At 43.7% G+C, this 18,445-nt stretch overlaps 1 protein-coding gene across 2 annotated transcripts in view; it reads left to right on the plus strand.

Annotated features, from left to right (window-relative positions):
* Positions 1-2,179: 2,179 nt before the first annotated feature.
* Positions 2,180-18,445, plus strand: part of LOC147628132 (putative choline kinase 2) — a 68,862-nt gene continuing 52,596 nt past the window's right edge. For both annotated transcript variants that reach the window (XM_086813164.1, XM_086813165.1), the window contains exons 1-2: positions 2,180-2,671; positions 3,255-3,376. In XM_086813164.1, coding sequence (XP_086669290.1) covers positions 2,231-2,671; positions 3,255-3,376 — 563 coding nt within the window. In that variant the 5' untranslated portion in view covers positions 2,180-2,230. The remainder of the gene's footprint in view (positions 2,672-3,254; positions 3,377-18,445) is intronic.

The following is an 18,445-nucleotide window of genomic DNA, read 5'->3' on the forward strand; positions in this document are numbered from 1 at the left end:
AGTTGATAAAAGACATTAGCATGATATTTTTTAACAAAGGAGAGATTCTCTTCTTTAGAGTAGGTGTTGAAAGCCTCTCTTGCACTAGAGATGGCTTATGTGCATTGATTAATATTAAGAGATGCATGAGGGAGTTGAGAAAATACATTAGCATATTAATATTCTTTAACAAAGGAGAGATTCTCTTCTTCACAGCAGGTGTTGAGAAGAACTTGTTAGTGGGCCATCCAAGCTAGGGCTTTTGCCATCTTTCATGGATTTGACTGTAACTTAAAACCCTTCTCGTGTAGAGGGGAGGTCCGGCAAAGTAGCAAGAGCATGAGGATTGGTAGCCTCTCTCTTGCACTAAAGATGGCTTGTATACATTGATTAATCTCAAGAGATGCATGAGGGAGTTGAGAATATACATTAGTATATTATTCTTTAACAAAGGAGAGATTCTCTTTTATAGAGTAGGTGTGGGAGTTACCCTCTTTTAGAAGGGAAGGAATCAAGTCCTTAAAGGCTTGGGCCTTAAGGAGGGGAGGAATCAGGTCCTTAAAGGCTTGGGACTTCAGCATGGATAGTGTCTCGTTGCTAGGCTTCTCCTTAAGGCTTGGGCCTTAAGGAGGGGAGGAATCAGGTCCTTAAAGGCTTGGGACTTCAGCATGGATAGTGTCTCGTTGCTAGGCTTCTCCTTAAGGCTTGGGCCTTAAGGAGGGGGGGAATCAGGTCCTTAAAGGCTTGGGACTTCAGCATCATGGATAGTGTCTCCTTGCTAGGCTTGTCATTTTTTTCCAGCCCACCACTCTTTGGTATATAATTTGAGGTGCTCATACTGTATCCGTTCTTGTCTTTTGAGGTCTTGATATTTTGCTAATAAGGATAGAGGAGCTTGGGGTTTGGAACCTTGGATAATTCCTCATACTTTGAGTCCCTCTTATGCTTCTAATGTCCCATACTTGCATCTTAGTGTTAACTATGAATTTCTTGGTCTCTTTAACGATAGTAGCCCACTAGTTATAAGCAAGGTAGAAACCAAGAGGTTGAAGCCTTTTTGGCCTTATGAGGATCACATTTTCTCCTAGGTCTGGCACGGATGTTGGGGGCTTCTGTTTGGTGGTTGCATAGATGTTGAGGGATCCTATTTGAGTGGCTAGGACTACTTCGTTACCCTTCTCCCCATCCATTTCACTGTCCTTGCCTCTCACGTCAAAACTTCTTTGTTAATTGCTGTCTATAGTACCCTTAGGAGAAATGGCATCTTCGACAAGATCCCACTCACCATCATCATTCGATGTTGATGGGGAAAGCTTAACGACTCTCTAGAAATTCAAGCTTAAGTCTTTTCTTTTGCATGGGCCCATACCTTCAGCATAGATGGTATTAATATTAGAGGCTAGACGCTTGAGAAAGCCCATAACCTTCCTAAGGGCTACATTTAAGTTCCAATCTCGTGTAATGGCCAAGGAAGTCTTGCTTGTTAGTCAATGGGCTATTAGGGATCAACCCTTGACTTTATCTTTTTGGCATGCCCAGTTAATTGCTCAAAAAACCCATACCTTCCAAGGTCCATTGATCTACCTTTACCCCTTTAGCTTTGTGTGAAGTTTGTAAGAGGATACAACATGCGGTCTTCTATCCAAGAGAACACTTTTGAAGTAGTATCTTTCATGGCACAGAAGCTTTAAAACTCGAATTGCACAATAAATAGACAGAGAAGAATATTGTATTACGAAGATACAACCCTCACACCAGTGTGCCCTTGAATGCTCTCACAACAAAATCTCCTGGTGTATCATTTCCACTCTCCCTTGGGAATTACACATCTAAGGTTCAGATGAGATGGGGTCTCGACGAGACTGCCCTTTGTGTGAGCCATCCCACGGATGACATCCACACCTCAATTATTCAATTCCGTGTTGGTACGTGGTCATGTTTAAGGGAGGGAAGTTGTTATGGCTTGCCGTGGCTACACCTGTCATGAGAGCTTTGTTAAATTTGAATGTATAACTAAATCACCCATCACCCAAAATCTTACAATTTCCAAACCTTCAACTGTGAAATTTTGCAAATACGAAATTTTTTAAGCGTGTATGGAGCCCACCCTATTTTAAGAGAAAACACGTTGGCGTGTAAGCGTCGCCCCGTTATTTAAGAGAAAACACGTGGCAGAATGCCATAAACGCCATGTGTTGTAACCTAATACAGAACTACAGAAGGCACGTTGGTCGCAAATCGGAGTGAAGCTATGTTACCTTCTGACATGGTAGCACCTGTTGTTGCTCGGGAAGTACATTCGGACTCTGTTTTGTGCACAGAAGGCAATCCTTCAGATAACCCTAAACCTGCGATCGATACCAATAGCAGCAGCAGAGGCATACCAGGCGAGGTCTATGGGGTTCTTCACAGACTGGCGGACAAGTGGGCGGACGTCCCGGATGTGAAGAATTTGGTCCTGAAACCTCTGAAGGGCGCCATGACCAATCATGTTTATGAATGCCAGTGGCCTCAGCAGGAGGCGGATAACATCAAGAAGGTGCTGGTGCGAGTGTATGGCGATGGCTGCGAGATCTTCTTCAGACGAGAGGACGAGATCCGCATCTTCGAGCGCATGTCTCAGCTTGGCCAGGGACCTCGCCTCCTTTCTCGCTTCCCAAACGGTCGGGTGGAAGAGTTTCTTAATGCTAGGGTAGGATATCTTGCTCCTTGTGCATACATTTAACGTTGAACATGTAAAATATGATGCAAGCAGCAGTAAGCGCGTCTTTGTGTGTGAGTATGTGTGAGTGTTTGTGCGTTTTTTGTTTTGGGAGGGGGGTAAGGAAGGAAGCTCAACTCAATTCAGACTCAACTCTGGCCCCCGTATGGAGGGGCAATCCTTTGTTTGACAAGTACCACTTGGCTGTCGAGCAATCGTGGCAGCCGCAGCTGAAAGGTAGCAGTGCCACGTCAAAGTTATGTCCTCAAAGGCAGGCATATCAAAGAAAGTTTTGTTTTCAAAGTCGTGACTGGCTGATCGCTATAGGTTTGCAGCTGTTCCATTGAGCAAACCCCATAGAAGGTTTGTATACAATCCTCTAGGTGGTCCTAATGTAATTCTTAAGAAAATCCTTGTTGGACAAATTTATTTGTTTGACCTCTATGGAAGGGGCGCTAGGGAGTTACCTGAGGCCACCTTACAAGGGGCTTGCCTATTTTCCTGCCATGGATGCATCAGTTTATATGTGCTATTTGGTTTTACATTTGATACATTTGATTGACGTGGTTTACAGACGTTAAGAGCGGCTGATTTGCGAGATTTGGCAATTTCTACAAGGATTGCCTCAAAGCTAAGAGAATTTCATCAATTGGATATGCAAGGGCCTCATGAACCTCAGCTCTGGAATCGAATCCGGTCGGTCTTCTTGACATTTTGAAATTACACATGTTTCTTTTAGAAGAGACCTTTTTAGAATATTGTTTTAGTTTCTAACTTCATGTATGTGCATACAAATCTAAGGAAATGCATGAATTGTGATAGGAGATTCCACACCTCTCAACTGTAGGAATGGCAGAGTCAGTTCTGATCCTCACTGTGAGGTGTGAGATTGCAGTGCCAAACTACCAAAAGTAGAAGTCTAGATAACAAGGATGAATTGAACACAATCAATCAAAGAAATAAAACCATGCCACCAGCCTGACAGCATGCCCAACTGTGACACGTCTCCTCCATTAGAGTTGCCCCCCTAGCAGCAGGCAGACATGCTCACCACCAATCGACCAGACCTACCTTGTGAAAGGTTAGACTGTGCAACTTGGTTCAGTGGGTGTTACATGCATGTGGAAGTGTTCTGATTAAGTCTTGCTTATTTTGTTCTTTGGTGCAATCAACTTCTAATGAAGAGATGAGAGGAGAGAGAGATACACGGTACACCTGATTGGGGCCCAACTAACCACCCCTTGAAGGGCTCCCACCTCGTGGTTTAATTGCTGGTATTGCTGGATATGAAATGAAGGACAATGTTGGGATCAATGATAATACTTGAAGTGTGAATTGACCTCTGTGGATTGAGCGTGGGGTATAATCCAAGCTCAATAGGAAGCGTGACTTTGCTCACCTGTCTGCCTACTTGACCTGCCCCACGACTGCTGCATTACTTGTACCTGACCTGCCCTGTCTGTATGCCTGTCCTCCCTGCCCAACTGCCTGTCCACCTACCTAGTGGCCTATCCGCCCTATCTGGTCTGCCTGGATCTGTCTGCTTTTGTCTGGAATGGTGCTCACACTTCCCAGTAACTGTGTTTAGGCTATCAAAGGACTTGTGGGTCCTATGACTTGTTCACACCTATGTCTGATGCCCAGCCTTGGGCTATTAAGTTGCCTGGACACATACAATCCAAGTGGGGCACATCTGTTTGCCAGACAACTCACTGATTGTTTTTCCTAAGACCTAATTGTGATGGCAAGTGGCGACTGGTCTCTGGACCAGGGCTGACAATATGCTTGAGAGTCTTTTGACTTGTGCATACATCTTCAGCAAGAGCACTTCATTGTGATACAGTCCAAGGCAGTAGAAGAAGTCATCTTCAGCATTCAGCCATCAGTCCCTCATCCCCAGCCGATGTTTGGTCTACCTTGTCCTTGCGTTTGACATTCCATAGTCAAGTTTCTTGGTAAAGTCTGCATTGTAAAAGAGATGATGATGTTAGCCATGGTTGTACGACCACAGTATGGACTGGTGTACAATGTACGTACAGTTGTACAGCCCTGTATGGATTAAGTACGGCAGCATGGCAGAGATAGATATGACGGTGATGTTGAGGATGGTGTGATTCCAAAATTGCAAATATATATTTATGTGTGTTGAGCATTTTGGCGTCGATTTTCTCTTTTCACGCTTTTGACATTCCATGCTTCTCCCCCAATTTGTTATTCTAATGTCCCAATCCATAATGTGTGTAATGTCCAAGCTCTCTTGGGCACCCAAAGTAATAATGAATGTGAAGCCTTTAACTTATGAGAGGCCCGAAGTATAAATTGCCTAGCCTTATTTAATAATCTTGTCCACCCTCATTATCAATGATGTGAACACTTGTATTTAACTAGTTTTATACACAACTGGCCTTCCTGTCAGTATAATGGCTTGTCAGGCACGTGCCCTCCATAATCCATGAATCCAGAGTTGATACGCCAAACCTATGTCGTGTTCATGTATGCATGTATATATATATAGGGATAACTTCCCAACCTTCCCGGTCTGTAATGTCTCTGAAGTCTTGGGTACTCTCAAATATAGTAGCATTCCCTTGGATAACTCCCTTGGTGAAGGCTGCCTATCAGCATAAAGCCGTGTCCTATCCTCAGCACTCCCAATAGCATCCTGAGCATTGACTAGCATTTCCTGCTTATCCCGCTAAGATGTACTGGTTCTACGTACACACCCTCAGGGAATGGTTCCTCTAGCTTTGCCTGTTTTGCAGACCACTCCATTTACTACCTTGTTGCATTCTTCTATTGGAACTGTGCACCTTCCTTGGGACTATGCTTAGTGGGCTGAGCTTGAATGCTCTAATACCAATGTTGCATGCGCTTCCAGCCTTTGTTGTACTGAAGTCTGATTGTAAGCCCAGCGGGGTGTGCCGTGACAGACTCAACCATGTGTCCAAGAGGTAAAGATATAGAGAGAGGGGAGAGATAAGGGAATAGGGATCTTGCACAATACACCACATTGAGCGGGGAACAGACCCCTCCCCCTTTCAGGAATTTATTCAGGAACAATCCAAGGGCACGTTGGCCAGGATCAATACAATCAATGAATACAAAACAAATAGATATGCCGATGTAGGATATCCAAGTCGATGTCGAGGCACGAGATTTCTGATGCCAAGCATACCACGGGGATGACCCACAAGTATCTCTCACTGGGCTAGTACCAAGTCCAATATCCATATCCAAATCCAAATCCAATGAATCCAAGTCCAAGCTCCAAGTTCCAAGCTCCAAGTTCAAAGTCCAATTCCAAGTTCAAGTCCAAGAATCGCTTGCTCATCCCATGAGTAATCTCCACAACTCCTATAGCCTTGTCGATGAAGAAAACCATGTAAAAGCTCTTTCTGGCAAGAAAATTGATATAAAACTTGTTGTAATGGTTTTAAAAACCTCCAAAAAGTAAATTTTAGGGTTTTTGGAGCAGTTTTAGGGTTTTTGAAATTTTCAGTCCATACAGCTCTGCACATGTCCGTACAGCTCCATACACGCATCTGTATCGCCCATGCATATGCCCATACAAGTCTAGGGTCGACCGTACATTTGAAAAGCAAGTTGGAGAAGGTGTTGATGGCGAAGAAGAAGCTCTCCATGATCATAATGATGCCCACATGGCACACATACTCCACGATCTTCATGATGCTACAAGAGAGGTTCAAGCCTTTTTATACTTGAAAAGGGCTCTACTTTTTACCAATAGCTTAACCAAGCTTTTGCTTATGCCTTTTTCCCTTTGCTTTCCACTTTATAATAAAATATTACTCACTTTTGTCAAAGTTCTTTAACTTTGCTTTTCTAACTTTAGGGCCTTGCTTTTCAGCCCTAGAGCTGCTTTTTGAAAAAGCGGCTTTTAGCTTTTTGGTCCGGCTTAGTCTCCTCTTGCCAGTGGTGTCCTTGGCTTGCAGTTAACCTAGTTTGAATTTTTGCTTTTTCTTGCTTTTTGACCAAGACTGGTGCTTTTTCTTCGGGAAACCTTATGGTCCCTGTCCCCATGCCTTCTTCCACATGTCCAGTGTCCGGGAAAGGGTTCTATCATGTGAAATAGAGCTATGAGGGCCAAATAGTTTCATTCCCACCCTGCAATTGTCCTCAATTGTGGTGCTCCTTGGGCTATAGGTTCCCTTCTAGTTCTCCAAGCAAGGACTTCTTTGTCTTTGAGAAATTACCTGAATTGTTGAAAGTCATGGTACTCTTTTGATGACCTTGGTTCCCATCCTGAAGTCCTGAAGTCCTCGATCAACCTCATAGTTGTTCCCTTCATTGGGCCCTTGGTATATGTTTGGGGTGTAGTCGGCCAGCTACAAGGGGTTGTCGGCTTGCTGTTGACATGAACCAAGGGATTGTTGATGACATGAACCAAGGGATTAAATCCCATTTAATTATATGCTTTGCATTAAATGCTGCCCACCATGTTGCCATGCCATTCTGGCTGCTGTCGCCACTGCTAGTGACTTGGATCTTCTACTGAACTGACTTTGACTTTGATTGATCTTTTTGTCTGAACACCTTCACTCCTGATCTCCACTTCCAAGTCTTGCTGAAGGATTGAGCATCTGTTCGACTACTGTCCCCATGCCTGCTTTTCGCTTACCCTTAACACAACGGTGGGTCACCTACCGGAATTGATCATGCCTGTTGCTAGGCCTTTGGAACTGATCTGAGAGCTTAATGATGTATTGGGTTTGCGTACATGCCCTCAGGGAATGCTTCCTCTAGCTATTGTTGTAGACCACTCCATCTGTGATCCTGCAACATTCTTCTGCTGGAACTGTGCACCTTCCTTGGGACTATGCTTAGTGGGGTGAGCTTGAATGCTTTGATACCAATGTTGCATAAGTGGAAGCCTTTGTTGTACTGATCCACAGCCATAAGCCTCAGTTAGAGCAAGATGTTGAATAAACATGATTAAGACTGAGGAGAGAGAAGAGAGAGAGATTGGTGTCAGGTTTTCTTGTATTTCATATGGTACAAAAAGGTGACTGATTGGTTGTACATGATTAGGCCTTTGGTCAGCCTTGGAGGGGTTGAGCAGTGGCCCCTACATATGCTTACCTGATGACTTCTATGATGAATGATGGAAATGACCGACTTGCTGAAATGACTTATGACTGAATGCTATATATATATGTTTGGGGTGCAATCGGCCAGGTACAAGGGGCTGTCGGCTTGCTGTGGACATGAACCAAGGGATTAAATCCCATTTAATGATTACAACTGCATGTGTTAGATGAGAGGTTGATGTAGGTACCTCTTCATGGTTGAAAGTTTATTAAGTGTTCACACCTAATAAATGTCCTAAAGTCACTTATATTGTCCATACGTTATACACATGAATAGAATCCTAATAATTGAGAACGTCCTATACATCCTATATATCATCTTGAAGCTCTTGACGAGTACTACACAACTATACACAATTGATTTGCATATTTGACCATGAAATCACTCCCTTAATGATCAATTTATTCTCCTTGACACCTATCATGTCTCTGAAGTACTTGAACTTCATTTTCCCAAGTGGTTTGGAAAGAAAATTTGCTACTTGATCATTTGTATAACAATAAATCAATTCCACCTCCTTTGCTTGCACTTTCTCATGAACAAAATGATAATGAACTTCAATATGCTCTCTGCGAGCATAAAACATCGGATTCTTTGCAATCTGGATGCAACTTTGATTATCACTGTGAATAGATGTTGATCCATTCAGAGTGAACATCAATTCTCTAAGTAATCTTCTGAGCCACACACATTCACATACGACTTTCTTTGCTGAAATATATCGCCCTTCCGGTTGCATGGTGACAAGCTGGCATCATCATCATCTACAGCATCATCTTCATCATTAGCATTATCATCATCATCATCATCATCACAGGCATTCAGGAGGAGCATAAGTGCCCAGTCGGCTGCCAGCAGTACCAGGCAGGCATAAGGGAGGCAACAGCAGGTGTGGACTAGCCAGGGATTAATCGTAGCATTTATTAAGGCGTTTAGCATGGTACCTTGTCCAAGAGCTGGTAGACAGCTCTTCTGCTGGCTGACCAGCATCCTCAACCCATATAAATAGCATAAGTCATAAAATAGCAATCATCAAGTCATTTCTTCAAGTCAGAAGTTCAGCAATTGAAGTGGTAATCAGCATGAAGTCAATATCAACATCAGCGATTTGTTCACTGATCTCGTCTCGGTTGTAATCATTTGCATAGTTGCATTTGCATTCATCTATATTCATCCCTACAATAATTAAGTTAATAAAGGCTGTGATTACTACGATCAACCATCATCATGTAACATTGGTATTAGAGCATCTAGGGCAACCAGCCTCAGTGCGGTCCAGAGCATATAGTATCTTCAGATTATGAGAACATTGTGTCAGAACATGAGCATATTGTGTTTTCCTACCCCAGACTAGCTAGAACGCCTGGTCATTCTAGTAAGCCACTCCCACCCAACATTGGTATCAGAGCCAGACCTGCTTGGATTAGGCTTGGAAAAATCCGAAAGAGGGAGGAGAAAATCCATCACTTGGGTCTTCTAGAGTTCAAGTTTTCGTGTTGTTCTTTTGCTGGCTCTGGGTGGTATGGGACGCTTGGACGGAAAGTGGGGAGTAATTGGGCTTGAGGGAGCAGGTCGGTGTGGTTGGATGTGTGGGAGTTTTGCAAATCACTCCATATCCATGAGGAAAAAAGCAGAGGGAAAAGCATCATGCTTCTTGTTGCTTTTTTGAGTTTATGTTCTAGGAATTTGTTTACCCTAACCCCGTAAGTTAGTGCCTGATGTTATGTGCTTTTTGGCTTTTATTTATGCTCTGAATTTCTCCTAGTTGGACTATTAGGGTTATGTAGGAGCTGGTCGCCATATTCCTATGTGTTGATATACATGGATATGGGGCTGATCTTAGCTCTTTGTGGGGAACCCTTTTGGTCAACAACAAGAGGGAATGAAGGAGAGTATATGAAGCGAGCATGTATGTTGGTTTTGGCATGATAGGGACTGTGCGGCTACTGTTCAAAGCACAGAGAGGAGAAGGCACATTGTTGTGGCTAATTTAGGCTGCCCAGGAGATCGCCCGAGTGTGGGGCTTTGATCCCCAAAAGCTGGGCATGCCTGAGTGTGAGGGGGACGCCTCTCTTCATGGTTGAATGTCACAAAATTCCTTACAGCTTCTATTTTTCTCCTGTTCATGTGTGGCATGTGGAGCCTAACATGACATACATGTATGGCTGGTGTAGCCTGACATGGTGTGTTTGTGTGGCATATGGAGCCTGACATGACAGTACATGTATGGTTGGTGTAGCCTGACATGATAGTACATGTGTGGCTTGTGGGGCGTGACATGGTGTGTACATGTATGGCCATGGAGCCTGACATGATGAAAGTCTCTGGGACTAGCTATCTTGGAGATCTTGTGTATTTATGTTCTGGGAAGGTTTCGGAAGGATCATGAGCCCTGGACATTTTATCGGATACAATTGAGCAGATAGGTGTTTCTTCCAATATAATTGCACTCGTGTGTGCATGACTTTTATATTATCTTTGGATGACTTGTCTTGTTTGCGTGGACAATGCCTGAGATTTCTGCCTGTGTTGTCCATGGAGCCGGGGATGCTTGGGCACCCTGTGGACGTGTATGTGCACACTTGTTTGGGACTGACAGGTGGTCTACATGTGTTTTGCAGGTGGTAAGTATTCCCAAAAACTCAATTTACAGCTTTATGAGTTCACATGTTAATAATTATGGGTGTAGGTTCACACTCACTTATAAGTGACCGGACAACTTATAAGTGAGTACACATGGAGCAGGACTTATTTACTACACGTGGCGGCCAAAGACCGGGCACTGGACATTATTTGGACTCCCTTCATGTAGGCGCCCCTTTCTGGACCAAAAAAGCACACGTGTGGGCTATTTTCAGCAGGGAAGCCTCTATTATTGACAAAACTCCAGATTGGAGGGGGGCGCATGCTTTTAGGGAGTGCATGAGGGCTGGTTGGCTGGTTTTCAGCTGGTTGGCAAGTTTCTACAGCCATCCCTTGCGACTGAAGTTCACCGGATGCATGGGAGAAGCTGGCCGACTCCTTCTGCATGTTCTCCATTGCTGGCCGGCTGATTTACAGCTTGAATAGAGGCTGGACAGAGGTTAAAAACAGGGAGAAAGAGCTGGTCGTGGGCTGCTAGACAATTTTCCTTCCGACCGGAGGTTTGCAGGCTTGTGCACAATTGCTGGTCGCTTTCTTCTGTGGCTACTGAGGGCTGGTCGACTGCTGAAAACAGCCTTCGAGGGCTGGTCGACTTGCTCTATGAGCCAGACAGGAGGAAGATGATGATGTTAGAGTTGTCCCGGAGTGCTATGGGCTGTCCATAGTTGTCCTGCATGTGCTTGATGCCGGGAATGCTCACTTATGCTGAAATTGTCAGCAAATTCAGATATTGTGATGTTTTTCTTGTTTTCATATTGTATTGGAAGAAATAGGTGCAGCCAGTGGTGAACCCTGGGCACCCACAAAGTTGTATTGGAAGCAGACTCCTTTTTGGTAATCTAACCATAAAGGGGGGGGTCAGCCCATCTCCTGGCCCCTAGTGTGGTGTATTGTGCAGCTTTATCATCTTGTTTTATCTAGCATGCATATGTGTATTTTTAGATTTCATGATTGATAAGATTTTTCGTGTTCAGTTGTCCCTTCCGTTTACATTGGTATCAGAGCCTGGCTTTCTACACAGTTGTGTCTAATATGATGTTGGATATGGCTATAAGGAGTCATTATCCGTGAGAGAAGGTTGGGATGTGTGTTGATTATAGGGCCCTTAACAAGATTACTATCAAGAACAGGTTTCCGATTCCTCGAACTGATGATATTCTTGATAAACTTGAGGGAGCTGCTTGTTTCAGTCGCATTGATCTTAAGAGTGGTTACCATTAGATTCGAGTGGTACCTCAAGATGTGCACAAAACGGCTTTTCGAACATCATTTGGATTATATGAGTATTTGGTTGTGCCATTTGGACTTACGAATGCTCCCGCCACTTTTAATAGAATGATGGACCTAATTTTTAGACCTCACCGCAAGTTCACAGGAACTTTCTTTGATGATATTATCATTTTAAAGAGTGAGGCTGAACATAAAGAGCATCTTGCCATTGTTTTTGAAGAGCTAAGGAAACATAAACTTTTCATCAATGGGAAGAGTGAATTCTTCTTGTGAGAAATTCACTATTTAGGGCATATTGTTTCCAAGGATGGAGTACGCATGGATCCCGCAAAGATTCAAGCAATCAAGGATTGGCTAGAACTGTAGAATTTGCATCAAGTTAGGAGCTTTATTGGTTTATGCTCATACTATCGTCAATACATTCAACACTTTGCTTTCTTAGCTTCACCGTTACATGATCTAACAAAGAAGAAAGTAGCATTTCGTTGGTCGGAACCCGAAAAGACAGCTTTTCAGAAGTTGAAGGATGCCATCATATCAGGGTCAGTTCTTATTATTCCAGATTTGCATAGACCTGTCGTGGTCGAGTATGATGCATGTGGAGATTGTTTGGGGGCTGTTTTGAACCAATAGGGACATGCAGTGGCTTTTGAAAGCCGCCGCGTGCAACATGCGGAATTGTATTTGCAGGTTTACGAGAAAGAGTTGTTAGCCGTTATTCATGCCCTTCAAACATGGAAGCATTATCTTTTGGGGGCTGAATTTATGGTAAAAAACAGACCACCAGAGTTTACGGCACTTTCTTACACAACCTAAAATCTCGGAAAAGCATCTAAGGTGGGCAAACTTCTTGTCCATGTTCCATTTTCAGATTTTGCATACCCGGGCAAGAAGAATTTGGTGGCGGATGCTTTGTCATGCAAGCCACAAGTGCATGCCGTAACTACCGCCTACCATCAGGACTTATTAGGGATGCCGGATATGTATGCATTGGACACAAACTTTTGGCTTATTTGGGCTGATTTGAATCATGGTACTGCTGTTTCATCTTATTCGATTAGAGATGGGCTTCTGATGATGCAGAATCGTATTTGTGTAGTGCGTGAATTACGCCAAAAGGTTATGGAATTATAGATTGTTTTAGCAAACATGCACACTTTATTCCTGTGAGGAAAACAATCAAGCCAGAGCACACGGCAAAGTTGTTCTTAGCTCAGATTTTCAAACATCATGGCATGCCCAAGTCTATTGTGGGGGATAGAGATCCTCGGACTACCAGTTTATTTTGGCAGGCATTGTTTGATAATATGGGCACAAAGTTGAGTTTTTCATCAGCCTATCATCCTTAGACGGATGGTTAGAGTGAACTAGCAAATTGAGCTGTGCTTGACTTGCTCAAATGTTATGTATTTGAGCAGAAGTCAGAGTGGGAAAAGTATTTGCCATTGGTTGAATTTGCATACAATAACACAGTGCATTCTTCAACTAATAAGGCTCCATTTGAGATAGTCTATGGCAAGGTGGTGCTTCCACCTATCTTACCAACAAAAGATGAAATCTTTGCAGCAGTTGAGTATGTCCATGATTTGGATATTGCGTTTGCACAGGTTCGGACAGCCATAGAAAGATCTCAAGGTAAGCAAGAAAAGACAGCTGACAAACACAGGCGAGAGGTGGTTTTCAAGGAAGGTGATTGGGTATTACTAAAGTTTGAGAAAGCACGTCTTCGGAAGCGGCTAGGTAAGGAAGGCCGGTTTCCTAAGCTTTCAAACAGGTAATTTTGCAGAAAATAAATGAAGTGGAAAATAGATTGGTATTGCCCGATCACTGGAAAATCCACATTGTCTTTCATGTCAGTTTGTTAAGGCCTTATGTGGGACCACCTCCTATGGAACTAGTTTTAGAAGATCCACCTGAAGTGGATGAACTTGAGAGGTATTGCAACCTGACAAGATGGTTTTTCATAAAGAGCGCAAGCATGTAGGTGGCAAGCTAGTGCACAGGTATCTTGTGAAGTTTAAAAACTATTCGGCTATGGATGCAAAATGGATGGACGAGGATTATTTTGCGGATTATCTGGAACTTCTGAAGACCTACTTGGAAGCTTTTCAGCTGCGGTCAACTGCTTAGAAGCCGGGGGGAATGTCACAAAATTTCTTACAGCTTCTATTTTTCTACTGTTCATGTGTGGCATGTGGAGCCTGACATGACATACATGTATAGACTGGTGTAGCCTGACATGGTGTGTTTGTATGGCATATGGAGCCTGACATGACATACATGTATGGCTGGTGTAGCATGACATGATAGTACATGTGTGGCTTCTGGGGCCTGACATGGTGTACATGTATGGCCATGGAGCCTGACATGATGAAAGTCTCTGGGACTAGCTATCTTGGAGATCGTGTATTTATGTTCTGGGAAGGTTCCGGAAGGATCATGAGCCTTGGACATTTTATCGGATACAACTGAGCAGATGGGTGTTTCTTCCAATATAATTGCACTCGTGTGTGCATGACTTTTATTTTATCTTTGGATGACTTGTCTTGTTTGCGTGGACAATGCCTGAGATTTTTGCCTGTGTTGTCCATGGGGCCGGGGACGCCTGAGCACCCTTTGGACGTGTATGTGCATACCTGTTTGGGATTGTCAGGTGGTCTACATGTGTTTTGCAGGTGGTAAGTATTCCCAAAAACACAATTTACAGCTTTATGAGTTCACATGTTAATAATTATGGGTGCAGGTTCACACTCACTTATAAGTGACCAGACAACTTATAAGTGAGTACACATTGAGTAGGACTTATTTAATACACGTGGCAGCCAAAGACCGGGCACTGGACATTATTTGGACTCCCTTCATGTAGGCGCCCCTTTTTGGTTCAGAAAAGCACACACGTGTGCTATTTTCAGCGGGGAAGCCTCTATTATTGACAAAACTCCAGATTGGAGGGGGACGCATGCTTTTAGGGAGTGCATGAGGGCTGGTCCGCTGGTTTTCAGCTGGTTGGCAAGTTTCTACAGCCATCCATCACGACTGAATTTCACCGGATGCATGGGAGAAGTTGGCTGACTCCTTCTGCATGTTCTTCACTGCTGGCCGGTTGATTTACAGCTTGAATAGAGGCTGGACAGAGGTTAAAAATAGGGAGAAAGAGCTGGTCGTGGGCTGTTAGACAGTTTTCCTTCCGACCGGAGGTTTGCAAGCTTGTGCACAACTGCTGGTCGCTTTCTTCTGTGGCTACTGAGGGCTGGTCGACTGCTGAAAACAGCCTTCGAGGGCTGGTCGACTTGCTCTATGAGCCAGACAGGAGGAAGATGATGATGTTGAGTTGTCTCGGGCTGATGTGGGAGTGCTATGGGCTGTCCATAGTTGTCCTGCATGTGCTTGATGCCGGGAATGCTCACTTGTGCTGAAATTGTCAGCAAATTCAGATATTGTGATGTTTTTCTTGTTTTCATATTGTATTGGAAGAAATAGGTGCAGCCAGTGGTGAACCCTTGGGCACCCACAAAGTTGTATTGGAAGCAGACTCCTTTTTGGTAATCTAACCATATAAAGGGGGGGGTCAGCCCATCTTCTGGCCCCTAGTGTGGTGTACTGTGCAGCTTTGTCATCTTGTTTTATCTGGCATGCATATGTGTATTTTCAGATTTCATGATTGATTAGATTTTCCATGTTTAGTTGCCCCTCCCGCATTGAAGGTTTGAACTTGGATGCACAGCAGAAGGTGCTGGATTTCTCCCTGAATAGTATGGAGTGTTGGCAGTGATTAATGAAGCACACGTGGCTGGATCAGGTGCACACGAGAGGCATCAAAAAGCATTATCTCTAGTCGACTTCGGAGAATTCAACAAATAGAGCAATCACACACTCCCAAAAAAGGCATACTTGGCTCCAAAAAGGGATTTCCAATAACCACTCATCAAAAGCTCCTGGTTCCCATGTGTCCATTTCAAGGTGGCGCCAACACTTTTCATGCTATATAAGCAACAAACTAGTATCTCCTGAACTCCATACTTTGGTGCTTTTTTTTGGGAGTGTGGTCACTCTATTTATTGAATTCTCTGAAGTCGACCAGGGATAATGGGATAATATTTTTTGACACCCCTGAACTACATGATTTGGTGTTTCCTACTTGTGCAGCCCTTCCCTCATCGACTCTCACCTGTCATAAGCATCTATTGCTCATACGCTCTCTCTACGCTTATTCATGGCTGAGTATATGGACACCTCAATCTCTTATGTGGTGGTACATGGAACCTCGCCGACCTCTTCTGCAGAGACAACCTGGAGTAGCTACTGTACCTGCGGCACCTGTACTAGGTGGTGACATGGTTCAACCCAATATACCACATGTATTCCCAGAGTATGTTGGACAGCCTTTACGGGCAATACAGAAAGCTGTGGATCCCAATTTTCTTCAAGCTTTCTCTCAGGTTGCTGCTCCATATCCTCAACATACGAGCTATGTGCAACTTCCTCTACCTACTAGACAGCCATCACCTGCTCCTCAACCTCTTGCATCTCCTTTTGTGGAGACGTGGAAGTGTGGGATTGAATGGTGCTAGAGTATGTTGGACAGCCTTTACGGGCAATACAGAAAGCTGTGGATCCCAATTTTCTTCAAGCTTTCTCTCAGGTTGCTGCTCCGTATCCTCAACATACGAGCTATGTGCAACTTCCTCTACCTACTAGACAGCCATCACCTGCTCCTCAACCTCTTGCATCTCCTTTTGTGGAGACGTGAAAGTGTGGGATTGAATGGTGCTTAGGCTGGATGCCACGTGCATCCCGCACTTGATGCCATGTGGACATATCTTTACAGTAGGTGCAGGACCTGGAGTGGACATATCTTTACAGTAGGTGCAGGGTTCCACTCTAAGCGTCGAGGGTTAGGTGACACTAACAGGAAATAGATTGCCCTTCTTTTTGTTCCAACCTATCCCATTTCCGGCATGTCTTTGACAAAATTTGGAGGCAAAAACTGCTCATAATACTTCTCTTTAAATTCAGCCCATGTAGCAATGGTATTGCCTGCAAGTTTCTCGGCCAACCACCAATGTGCAACGTTGCCCTTCATGTACATTACCACATGTCTGAGTTTTGAACTCTCAGAATAGTTGGCTTCATGGAATGCAATTTCAAACTGGGAGACGAAAGACAATGCTTTACCCGAATCATACTCCCCATGATAAACCTCAAATTTTACATGCTTGTCACCCACATCAAATTCTTTGCCTTTCTTTCTATGGTGGTGGGTTTCTTCTTCATGTGCCATGGGTGGTCATTTCCTTGTATCCAAAGTAGGCACATATCGTTTATGCTCCATACTTAGAGGGGTTGATTTATGCATATGCTCTTTGGGAAGGGTTTCAAGTGGTATAGGAGGAGGCCTACGAGAGGAAGTGGCATGTGTGGTAGAGGCATAATGAGAGGTTGCAGACACCTCTTCTCTTTTTCTATGCACAAAACTGATTTCAACTTTGATACCACAAGAGAAGGCCGACTTACATTAGGTGGCTTTTTGAACATAACCCCACCTTGTTTACCTGTGATTACATCACTTTGTCCCATAAGATAAGAGATGGCCATATCTCTTCGCTGCACTCCCAATTCCAATTTAACATTTTCTAATGCATCATTCACGAAGGCGGGTTGCCTGGACATATGAGATACATTCCTAGTTTGTGAACCTTCATGTATGCTTTTGAGTTGGCCTTGCATTTCACATAGTTGCTTCTTGAGAGTTGCAATTTCAGCCTGCATTGCATCATGTCCAGTTTTCTCCACAGCCTTGTTCTTGCCATGGGACGGCTGTCCCAAATGTACATATGTTACATGCTCTTCCTCTCTACCATGGGATGGCTATCCACCATGCACTTTGCCATCATGAAATGCATGAGAGATATTTTCAGCCATATCTTGTTTAAGCATATCAGCATCACTGTGTACATTCTTTTCTCCATGCTCCACATCTACATATTGTCTTGCATTTACATCCCGCATGGTACGTGTTTGGCTTGCCATATTGTCTTGTCTAACAATGCTAAATGCTAGCGTTTGCAAGATTTTGGATCGTCTTCCTCGTAAGAAGAGAGAAGATCCTAGGCTCTAATACGAATGCGACTCCCCCATTCGGGGTTGAGCACAATCTTGCCTTACGCTGAAGCAATTAACACAATTAAACAAGTTGAAAATGTACCACAAAATGAAGCTTAACAAAGCTGAAAATTGAAATCACTTGGACACTGCACTAGGGTCGGAAAGGGCAGACCCCCCTTGTAATAGATTATATTATCAAGGTCCTGTTACAAGCTCCAAAGGCATTCACATGCCGAACTGTCCATAGGCATTTATGCAAATGAAAACAGCATTGCAAACATGGTTGTTGATGCGGTTGATTGCTTTCATAGCTTCCATTTGATTTCACAGTCTCACTTCTCGATCCGTCATAGCTAATCAAATGCAACTATGCTCCATTGGTATCCATACATAAACATTGTGTGTGCCAAGATCGAGACATAGGACCATAATGACTAGTATTTGGATCTTGAGTAAGTGAAAGTGTAATATGCGGAAGCTCCGGAGAAAAATCGGTAACTTCAATACTCAGAATTCAGCACTCTTTTCGTGACGGAAATTAACGCACAAACTGAAAGGAGATGTGCAGAAAATAGAGAGAGAGAGAGGGAGAGATGGAGAGGACACAGTATTGGGTCCCAATTACCCTATGTAGGGTCCCCACCACGGATGGTGTATTTGCTTTATTAGAATGATGTG

Source organism: Cibotium barometz, chromosome 19, assembly GCF_041138505.1.
Source record: "Cibotium barometz isolate CiBa-2024 chromosome 19, ASM4113850v1, whole genome shotgun sequence".
NCBI lineage: Eukaryota > Viridiplantae > Streptophyta > Polypodiopsida > Cyatheales > Cibotiaceae > Cibotium > Cibotium barometz.